The 10651-nt window shown below is 45.8% G+C and overlaps 1 protein-coding gene across 1 annotated transcript; it reads right to left on the bottom strand.

The window, feature by feature from the left end:
- Positions 1–1607: 1607 nt before the first annotated feature.
- On the bottom strand, positions 1608–7684 carry HOXC12 (homeobox C12). The gene is made up of 3 exons (XM_088158466.1): positions 7298–7684; positions 7095–7242; positions 1608–1846 (listed from the first exon to the last, which is right to left on the bottom strand). Exons 1-3 carry the CDS (start codon positions 7682–7684, stop codon positions 1608–1610), a joined length of 774 nt encoding a protein of 257 aa, XP_088014592.1.
- Positions 7685–10651: the final 2967 nt, after the last annotated feature.

Here is a 10651-nt window from a genome sequence, read left to right as displayed (position 1 = left end):
AATAAAATAAAATAAAATAAAATAAAATAAAATAAAATAAAATAAAATAAAATAAAATAAAATATTAAATTTTCCCCATTGTTCGTGGAGGGGCTGCATCCAAAAAAGTCCAAAAATGGGAATTTGGGGAATTTTGGGGATTTTTTTGGCGATTTTGGGGATTTATTGCACGGCCCTGGGAGGGAAAAAAATCGGGAAAAACGGGGAAAAAAATGGGGGAAAAATGGGGAAAAATGGGAATAAAATGGAGAAAAATGGGAATAAAATGGAGGAAATTGGAATTTGGGAGTTTTGTTTTTTTTTTTTTTTTTTCCCGGTCAAAAAAAACCTCGGGGAGGAAATTTAAAAAATGGGGAAAATGCGGTGGGAATGGGGAAAAAAATCGGGAAAAAATAAAAAATGGGGGAAGGGAAAAGGGGGGAAAAAAAGGAAAATATTTTTGGGAAGAGAGAATTTCTGGAATTTTGGGACGCGAGAGAAGGAAAGGGAAAAATCTGCAAAAAATCGGAGTTGAGGCGGAAAAAAATCCGTTTTTTTTTTCCCCCCCAATTTTCGGGATAAATCCGAATTTCCAGCCGCGATTTTCCCAAAAAAAAAAAATTCCCAATTTCGGCCCAAAACTCCGCGCTCCGCCTCCCCCAAATCCGCGAATTTCCGCTCCTACCTGAGCTGAGCTCCCAAAAAAAACCTCAAAAAATAAAAAATAAAAATAAAAATAAAAAAATTAAAATGAAATTAAAAATAAAATCCTCTGCAACTCCGGCGCCGCGGAAATTCCGCTTCCCTTTATCCAGAAAATATTTCTTATTATTTTCAATTTTTCCATCCGCGATATTCCTTATTTCGCATTTTTCCATCCGCAATATTTCCTATTTACAATTATTCCCATCCTCAATATTTATTTCCCATTTTCCATTATTTCCATCCTCAATATTTCCCATTTTGATTTTTTCCATCCTCAGCAATTCCTATTTTCATTTATTTCCACCCTCAATATTTATTTCCCATTTTCTATTTTTTCCATCCCCGAAATTTCCTATTTTCCATTTTTTCCATCCCCGATATTTCCCATTTTCAGTTATTTCCATTCTCGATATTTCCCATTTTCCATTTTTCCCACCCTCAATATTTCCCATTTTGATTTTTTCCATCCTCAGCAATTCCTATTTTCATTTATTTCCACTCTCAATATTCCTTATTTTCCGTTTTTCCCACCCTCAATATTTCCCAGTTTGATTTTTTCCATCCTCAGCATTTCCTATTTTCATTTATTTCCGCCCTCAATATTTATTTCCCATTTTCCATTTTTCCCACCCTCCACATTTCCCATTTCCACTCCTCTCCACCCTCACCGTTTCCTCTCCTTTTCCAGTTTTCCCCCCATTTTTCCAGCGCGATTTTCCCCTTTTATCCCAATTTATTTCAAATTTTTCCCCCCGCGCGATTCCTCAGCGCTCACCCCCCTTTCCAAACCCCTCCAGCGCCGCTTTTATTCCGATTAAATCCAATTTCCGACGCCTTCTCCGCTCACTCTCACCGCGCGAAAAACCCGATTTTTTTGGTTTTTTTTTAATTTTTTCTCCTTTTTAATATTATCTTTTTTTCCCTCAGAAAAAGGCGAGCGCCTGCTCTCTCAGGAGGAGTCTTTTCTTTTTCATGCGCCGGTTCTGGAACCAGATCTTGACCTGCTGATCGCTGAGCCCCAGCCCCTGGGCGAGCTCGCGGCGCCGCTGGCGAGTGACGAATTCGCTGAGGCCGAACTCGGCCTCGAGCTCCGCCAGCTGCGCCTTCGAGTACGGGCGGCGCTTCTTGCGCGAGCGCGGCTGCGCCGGGAACCAGGGCGCGCCTGGAAAGGCAATTAAAACCCTTAATTAAGAGCGGCCTTCCTTTAAACGCGCAATTAGCGGGCGGCGCGCGAGAAAGGAGCGCGCGATTTTTTACGGTTTTGCAGCCCCAAAAATCTCGTTTTTCCCCCCCCGCAAAAAAAAAAAAATTTCATTTTTCGGCTTTTGTCCACCCCGAAAAAATTGTCATTTTTCCCCTCCAAAAAAATCTTATTTTTCCGCTTTTTTTTTTTTCACACGAAAAATCTCATTTTTCCCTCCAAAAAAATGTCATTTTTCCGCTTTTATCCCCCCCAAAAAATCTGATTTTTCCTTCAAAAAAATCTCATTTTTCCGCTTTTTTCCCCTCCCGAAAAATCTCATTTTTTCCACTTTTTTCACACGAAAAATCTCATTTTTCCGCTTTTTTCCCCCCGAAAAAAAAAATCATTTTTCCCTCCAAAAAAATCTAAATTTTCCGCTTTTTTTCCCTCCCGAAAAATCTCATTTTTCCGCTTTTTTTCACCCGAAAAATCTCGTTTTTCCCTAAAAAAAAATGTCATTTTTCCCCTTTTTTCCCCTCAAAAAAAAAGTCATTTTTCCGCTTTTTTCCCCTCCCGAAAAATGTCTTTTTTTCCGCTTTTTTTCCCTCCCAAAAAAATCTCATTTTTCGGCTTTTTTTCCCAAAGAAATTCTCATTTTTCCCTGAAAAAAAATCTTATTTTTCCGCATTTTTCCCCCCCAAAAAATCTCATTTTTCCCTCCCGAAAAATCTCATTTTTCCGCTGTTTTTTTCCCAAAAAATTTCTCATTTTTCCCTCAAAAAACCCCTCATTTTTCGGCTTTTTTCCCCATCAAAAAATCTTAATTTTCCGGTTTTTTCTCCCCAAAAAAATCCCTTTTTCCTCCTCAATTTTCTCTTCTCCGTGACCCCAAAAGCTCCCGGAGGATTTTTTTTGTTTCCCTAAAGGATTTTTTTAGGGATCCTCAAAGAGAATTTTTTTAGGGATTTTTTAGGAATTTCCAGAGGAATTTTTTAGGGTTTCCCAAAGGGATTTTTTAGGAATTCCCCATTTTCCCAATTTTCCCCCATTTTACCCAATTTTCTCAATTTTCCCAATTTTTTCCCCAATTTTTCCCAATTTTTCCCATTTTTCCTCCCCGTGACCCCCAAAATTTGGGGGTTTTTTGGGGATTTTCCCTTTTTTTCCCCTTTTTTCCCTTTTTTCCCCCCAGAATCTCCGCCGGGCGCTGCCGTTCGCGGATGGATTTATTTCATTTTTTATTTTTTAATTTTTAATTTTTTATTTTATTTCCTCCCTCACGGCTTTTTCTGTGGGAGGCGGCGGCGCCCAATAAAACATTCGGGATTTCGCTGCTACCCCTAGCGGCCTCGCCCCACATCGGCACCAAAAAAAACCCAAAAACCCCAAAAAATAAAAAAAAACCAACCCGAAATATCCCCCAAAAAACTCCCCCCGAAGATAAAATAAAATCCCCCCCGAAAAAAACCAAATCCGCAAAGTAACCGCCCCAAAAAAATCCAAAAACAAATTTTAAAAAAAGCCAAAAAGATAATTTTAAAATCCCCCAAAATCCCAAATGGATCACCTCAAAAAATCCCCTCCAAAAAACAAAAAATCCCGAAAAAATTAAAAAAACCCGAAAAAAATTACAAAAAACCCCCGAAAAATCCAAAAGAAATCCCTAAAAAATAATTTTTAAAATCTCCCAAAATTACCAAATAATCCCCAAAAACATCACAAAAAAACCCCCTGAAAAATCGCAAAGAGATCCCTAAAAATTCCCAAAGAAATCCCAAAGAAATCCCAAAAAATTCCCCCAAAAATCCCCAAAATTCCCAAATTATTCCCCATTCCCGGAGCTCCGCAGCGCTCTGGGGTTTCCGCCCCGAGCCGCAAATTCCCAGGAAAACCCAAAATCCTCCAGAACACCCAAAAACCCCAAAACCCCCAAAAATGCCCCAAAAATCCCCAAAATTCCCAAAAATCCCCCAAATCCCCTTTGTGGGACCTCCCCCAGGGCTGGCCCCGAACCCCAAATTTCCGTCCCGAACCCAAATCCCAAAAAATCCCGGGTTTATTTTATTTTTATTTTTATTTTATTTTTTGGAGATGTCGCCGCCCCTGCCAGGGCTCAGGGGAGCCCCAAATTCCCCGGGGAAATCACCCCAAAAATCCCAAAACCACCCCAAAAAAACCCAAAAACCCCAAAAAATCCCAAATTCCTTTTTCAGACCCCGAGCCCCGGCCCCGCCGCGCTCCCTTCATTCCCAGGAAATCCTTTCCAAATCCCCCCCCCCAAAAAACTTCCAGAACCCCCAAAAACGCCCTCCAGAGCACCTCAAAAACCCCAAAAACCCAAAAAAAACCCAAAACAAACCCAAAAATCCCAAAATTCCCAAAAATTCGACCTTGACCCCGCAGCCGAGGGCGGCCCCAGCCCCGCCGGGTCCCTTTGATTCCCGGGGAAAATCCTTCCCACACCCCTAAAAAAACCCTAAAACCCCCGAAAATTTACCAGAACAGCCCCAAAATCCCAAGAAATCCCCTCAAAACCCCAAAAAACCCAAAAAATTTAAAAAAATTCCCAAATTCGCTTTTTTTTTCCGGGCCCGCTCAGCCGGGGCTGGCACCGACCCCGCTGCGTCCCCCTTTTATTCCCAGGGACAAACCCCAAAAAAATCCTTCCCGACCCCCCCCGAGAACCCCAAAATCCCTCCGGGACCCCAAGACCACACCCAGAAAAACCCAAAAAATCCAAAAATACCAAAAAAAACCCAAAAACAAAACAAAAAAAAAAAAAAACAAAATCCCAATTTTTCCCGATTTTCCAGCGCTCCCTGCGCTCAGCGGTGACCGCAGCCGCGCTTCGTCCCCTCTGGGGAAAATCCCCCCAAAAACTCCCCCAAAACCACCCCAAAACCCCCCTTAAAAACCCCAAAACCCCCAAAAAACCCCAAAACCCAACAAAAAACCCAAAACCCCCCAAAAAAACCCCAAAACCCAACAAAAATCCCAATTTCCAGGTTCTTGGCGCCTCTCCCTGCGCGGACACCGACCCCTTTATTCCCGGGGAAAACCCTCCCAAAACCCGCTAAAAAAACCCTCTGGAAAACCCCAAAAATACCCCAAATCCACCCCAACCCACTCAACCCCCCCAAAATACCCCGAAACCCCAAAAAAACCCAAAATCGCCCCAAAATCACCCCAAAAATCCGCAATTCCCGGCTGTCCCCACAGACCCCGCCGCGATCCCTTCTCTCCTGGGAAATCCCTTCCAAAACCCAGCAAAAACCCCTCTAAAACACCCCAAAATACCCCAAAACCACCCCAAACCACTCAAAACCCCAAACCCACCCCGAACACCCCAAAAAACCCCAAAATCGCCCCAAAAATCCGCATTTCCCGCCTGTCCCCAGCTCAGCAGCGACTCCGACCCCGCCGCGTCCCCTCCAGCACCGTCCACAAAACCCCTCTAAAACAGCCCAGAACACCCCAAAAACCTCAAACCCCGCCCTAAACACCGCAAAAACCCCAAAACCACCCCAAAAAACCCAAAAATAAACCCAAAAATCCGCATTTCCCGGCTGTCCCCACCTGAGCAGTGACACCGACCCCGCCTTCACTCCCAGGGAAATCCTTTCCAAAGCCCAGCACAAAACCCCCCTGGAACACCCCAAAATACCCCAAAAATACCCCAAAGCTTCCCCAACCCACTCAAAACCCCAAAAACCTAAAAAACAAACCCAAATCACCCCAAAATCACCCCAAAATCCCGATTTTCGGGCTCTGCCCCGCTCCGCCCGCGCTCAGCGGTGACAGCAGCCCCGAGTCCCCGAGAAAAACCCTCCAACACCCGCCACAAAAACACCCCAAAAACACCCAAAACCACCCCAAAACCACCCCAAACCACCCCAAAACCATCCCAAAAACACCCCAAAAACACCCAAACCCCCCAAAAGACCCCAAAACCCCCAATTCCCGCGGTGCCACCTCCTGCTGCGCCCAGCGGTGTCACCGTCCCCGCCGCGTCCCCTCCAACACCCGCCCCGAATCCCCTCTAAAACACCCCAAAACCGCCCCAAAACGCCCCCAAACCCCCAACACCACCCCCAAAACCCCAAAAACCACCCAAAAAACCCAAAAAACCCCAAATCCCCATCGGTGCCCACCTCCTCCCGCGCTGAGCGGTGTCACCGTCCCCGCCGCGTCCCCTTTGCCACCCCTCCAACACCCAGCACAAAAACCCCCCAAAACCGCCCCAAACCCCCCAAAACCACCTCAAAAAAAGCCCCGAACAGCCCAAAACCCCAAAACCACCCCAAAACAGTCCCAAACCCCCCAGAAAACCCCAAACCCCCATGGGTGCCCACCTCCTCCCGCGCTGAGCGGTGTCACCGTCCCCGGTGAGTTCCCTTTGCCACCGCTCCAACACCCGCCCCAAATCCCCTCTGAAACACCCCAAAAACGCCCCCAACCCCAAAACCACCCCAAAACCACCCCAAACCCCCCAAAATCGCAAAATTCCCCCCAAACCCCCATGGGTGCGCTCCTCCTGCTGCGCTCAGCGGTGTCACCGTCCCCGGTGAGTTCCCTCCAAAACCTCTCCAGCACCCACCCGAAATTCCCCCAAAAAAACACCCCAAAACCACCTCAAAACCCCCCAAACCCCCCCAAAAACCCCAAAACCACCCCAAAACCTCCAAAAAACCCCCAAACCCCCTGGGTGCCCATCACGTCCTGCGCTCAGCGGTGTCACCATCCCGGTGAGATCCCTCCAAAACCTCTCCAACACCCGCCCCAAATCCCCTCTAAAACACCCCAAAACCGCCCCAAAACCGCCCCAAAACGCCCCCAAACCCCCAAAACCACGCCAAAAAAACGCCGAAACCACCCAAAAACTCCCAAAATCCCCAAAACCCCCAAACCCCATCGGTGCCCACCTCCTCCTGCGCTCAGCGGTGTCACCGTCCCCGCCGCGTCCCCTCCAAAGCCCCTCCAACACCCGCCCCAAAAACACCCCAAAACCGCCCCAAACCACCCGAAAACAGCCCCAAAAACGCCCCAAACCACCCCAAAAACCCCAAACCCCCCAAACCCCCCGAACCCCGTGTGTCCCCGCGGCACTGAGCGGTGTCACCGTCCCCGCCGCGTCCCCTTTGCCACCCGTCTAACACCCAGCACAAAACCCCCCAAAACCACCCCCAAAACCCCAAAAAACCCCAAAAACCCCCAAATCCCCCCAAACCCCGTGTGTACCGACCTCCCGCGGCGCTGAGCGGTGACACCATCCCGGCCGCGTCGCCTTTGTCGCCGCTGCCGAGCAGCGCCGAGCCCGAGTCCGGCTCCATGCCCGGGCACGGCTGCGCCTCCTGCGCCGCCTCCGCGAACTCGAACTTGCCCAGGCCGTGGGGGTTGCCCAAAGCGCTGCCCAGGTTGCCCAAGCCCCGCTCCGGGCAGCGGCTCCAGGGCGAGCAGCGCCGCGTCCCTGCCCGCGCGCTCCTTGTCGCCGTCGCGGTAGAAGCTTTTGTCGCCGTCGCCGCGGGCGAGCTCGCAGGTGCGGCCGCAGGAGGCGGCGAGCGGGCCCAGGCAGGGCTGCGCGTAAGCCCCGCACGGCTCGCCCGGGGCCCAGGCGGGCAAAGCGCCGAAGTTGTCGCGGCGAGCGTAGGGCAGCGAGGAGAAGCCCGGGATCTGCGCGGGGATTTGCGCGGGGATCTGCGCGGGGATTTGCGCGCCCGAGGCGCGGAAGTTGGGGAAGTAGAAGGCGTCGCCCGTGTGGATGTTGACGAGCGGCCCCACGAAGCCGGGGTTCAGCAGGGGGGGGTTGTGCTCGCCCATGGGGCCACCCGGGGCCGGCCGGGGGCGAGCGGGGCCCGCGCGGCTGCGGAAGGGCGAGGATGACGATGAGGAGATGAATGGAATTAATTTTTGTTTTTGAGGGGTTTTGGATTTTTTTGTGCCGGTGCTGGTGGTGGTTGGGGGGGGGGATTTTTTGGGAATTTTTTGGGTTTTTTTTTATTTTCCGCGCGGCTCCCCGGCCATGGAGCGCGGTTAAAAGGCTCGGCCCGAGCCCATTGGCCCCGGCGCCGCCGTCACGTGACCACCGAGACCGGCCCGGGGTCCCCTCCCCCCACCCCGGACCCTCCCCCCGGGTCCCCTCCCCCCCCGGGGTCCCCTCCCCCCCCTCTGTCCCCTCCCCTCCCCGGCGGCGACAAAACAGCGGCGGCTCCGTCCGCTCCCACTCCGCTTTTACCCCTTTATTTTTTCCCCTTTTTCCCCCTTTTTTTCCCCATTTTTCCCCCTTTCCCCCTCCTTTGTTTCCCCTTTTCCCCCTCATTTTTTCCTATTTTTCCCCGTTTTTTTTCCCTCCTCTTTAAATCGTTTTTATTCTCCTTTTTCCTCCTTTCCCCGCTCCCTTTTCCATCCTTTCATCCTCCTTTTCCCTCCATTTTTCCTCATTTTCTCTTCCTTCCATTCCTCCCTTTTCCATTTTTTCCTTCCTTTTTTCCCCTTTAATTCCTCTTTTTTTCCCTCCTTTATTCCTCCCTTTTCCTTTTTTTCCATCCTTCTATTTCTCCTTTTTTATTCCTCCTTTTCTCCACTTTTATTTCTCTTTTTTCCCGTCCTTTTCCTCCCTTTATTTCTCTTTCATTTCTCCTTTTCCCTCATTTCCCCTCCTTTATTTCTCCTTTTTTTTCCTCCGTTTTTCCTCTTTTTCCTCCCCTTTATTCCCTTTTTCCTCTTTTTTCCTCCCTCGCATTAAAAAAACCAAAAATAATAAAATCATTAAAACCCCCAAACCTCCCCAAATTTAATTCCATTTTCTGTCATTTTAGGTCCCCCCAGCGCTGCCCAAAAAAAAAAAAAACCAAAAATTCCATTTTGGGGCCGCAAAAATTCGGGATTTTCACCCCAAAACCGCTCCGGGAGAGGGGAGGGGGGTGGGATCGGCGCCGCGCGTTAATTAATTGATTGATTAATTAATTGATTAATTAATTATCTCCTCGGTGAACTCAAAGCTCGCCCCAATAAATCCGGCGGGGCGGGAGCGAATTCCCGAATTTCCCTCCTGCCTTGGGATCATTCCCAGATTTTTTAACCATTTCTCATCATTTCATCATTTTAGAAATCATCATTTAACGATTCTAATGATCATTTCATCATTTCTATCCATTTTTATCTCATTTTAAAATCTTTTTTTTGTCATTTTTTTTGTCATTTTTGACAATTTCCGGGGTAATTTTTCAGCATTTTATTATTATTTTTTATCGGTTTTTTGGTCATTTTTAATCATTTTTCTCTTTTCATTTTCGGGGCCATTTCAATCATTTTTTTTAAATCCTTCTTTTGTCACCTTTTTGTCCGTTTTTAGAATTTTTTATCACTTTTCGTATTTCCCAGCCCTTTTTTTTTTTTTTTTTCTCATTTTTTTTGTCATTTGTAATAATTTTTCCCTTTCCATTTCCGGGCCGTTTAATCTCATTTTAATCGTTATTTCATCACTTTCCGTCATTTAAAGTCATTATTTCCTCTTTTTTTTAATCACTTTTTTTTTACCATTTCCCTCATTATTTCACCGTTTTTTGTCGTATTTTCCCGAATCCTTAAAATCGGATTTTTTTCCTCATTTTTCCCCGGGAATTCCCAAAAAATTCCTTTTTTTTTTTTTTCTTTACCTGGGAGCGGCGCAGGGGGGATTTAATTCCTTTTAATTCCTTTTAATTCCTTTTAATTCCATTTATTCCGTTCATCCCTTCCCTTTCTCAGGGGAAAAAAATAATTAAAGTAAATAATAAATGAATTAAAAATATAATTATGGAATTGAATCAGCACCGGCTCCTTCCAGCGACAAAGAAACTCCGGGAAAAAATTCCCCGAAAATAAAACCTGGAATGGGAAAAAAATAAAATCCCGGGATGGGAAAAATAAAATCCTGGAATAAAAAAATAGAACCTGGAATAAAAAATAAAATCCTGGAATAAAAAATAAAATCCTGGAATAAAAAATAAAACCTGGAATAAAAAAGAAAATCCTGAAATTAAAAATAAATCCTGGAATGAAAAATAAAATCCTGGAATTAAAAATAAATTCTGGAATAAATAAAATCCTGGGATGGGAAAAATAAATCCTGAAATTAAAAATAAAACCTGGAATAAAAAAAGATATCCTGGAATAAAAAATAAATCCGTGAATAAAAAATAAATCCGTGAATAAAAAATAAATTATTGGAGAGAAGCTTTGGGTGGAACGTGAAGGTTTTGGGTTGGAATTTTCCCTTTTTCCCGATTTTTAATCCATTTTTTTTTAGGTTGGAATTTTCCCTTTTTCCCGATTTTTAATCCATTTTTTTCCCCCTTTTTTCGCTTTTTCCTCCCCAAAATCTCGGGAATTCTCCCCAATTCCTCTGCTGGATTTTTTTTTTTTTTTTCCCCTCAATAATTTGATTTTTTTTTTCCCCTCCTGGAGGCTCCAAAACCCTGAAAAAAAAAAAAAATAAATTAAAAAATAAAAATTCAGGTGCGGCTGCTCCGGGGCGGCTTTTCCTTCTCTCGGAGGTGGAAAAACCCGAATTTCCGCTTTTTTAACTTTTTTTTTTTTTTCAATTTTTTTCCAGCCTGGAAAACTCGCACAAAACCCAACCAAAAATCCGCCAAAAATTCGCATTTTTGGGGTCTTTTTTTCCCTTATTTTTGGGGTTTTTATGTTTTTTTGGGGGGGATATTTTCATTTTTTAAGGGATTTTAAAATATTTTTTCGGGGATTTTTTTTCCTTCTTTTTTTGGATTTTTTCCTTCATTTTTTTTT

The sequence above is a fragment of the Sturnus vulgaris genome, unplaced genomic scaffold (assembly GCF_052056855.1).
Source record: "Sturnus vulgaris isolate bStuVul1 unplaced genomic scaffold, bStuVul1.hap1 Scaffold_234, whole genome shotgun sequence".
NCBI lineage: Eukaryota > Metazoa > Chordata > Aves > Passeriformes > Sturnidae > Sturnus > Sturnus vulgaris.
Note: the sequence above shows the minus strand (reverse complement) of the source record. Positions and strands in the feature narration are given on the sequence as shown.

Excerpts from the sequence above, each read along its gene's own strand:
- HOXC12 (XM_088158466.1), bottom strand. The coding sequence starts at position 7,684 with ATGGGCGAGCACAACCCCCCCCTGCTGAACCCCGGCTTCGTGGGGCCG. Across the intron at positions 7,243-7,297 it reads CCCTGGAGCCGCTGCCCGGA|TTCGAGTTCGCGGAGGCGGC; the intron begins GCGGGGCTTGGG and ends GGCCTGGGCAAG. Across the intron at positions 1,847-7,094 it reads GGGAGGTCGGTACACACGGG|GCGCGCCCTGGTTCCCGGCG; the intron begins GTTTGGGGGGAT and ends TTGCCTTTCCAG.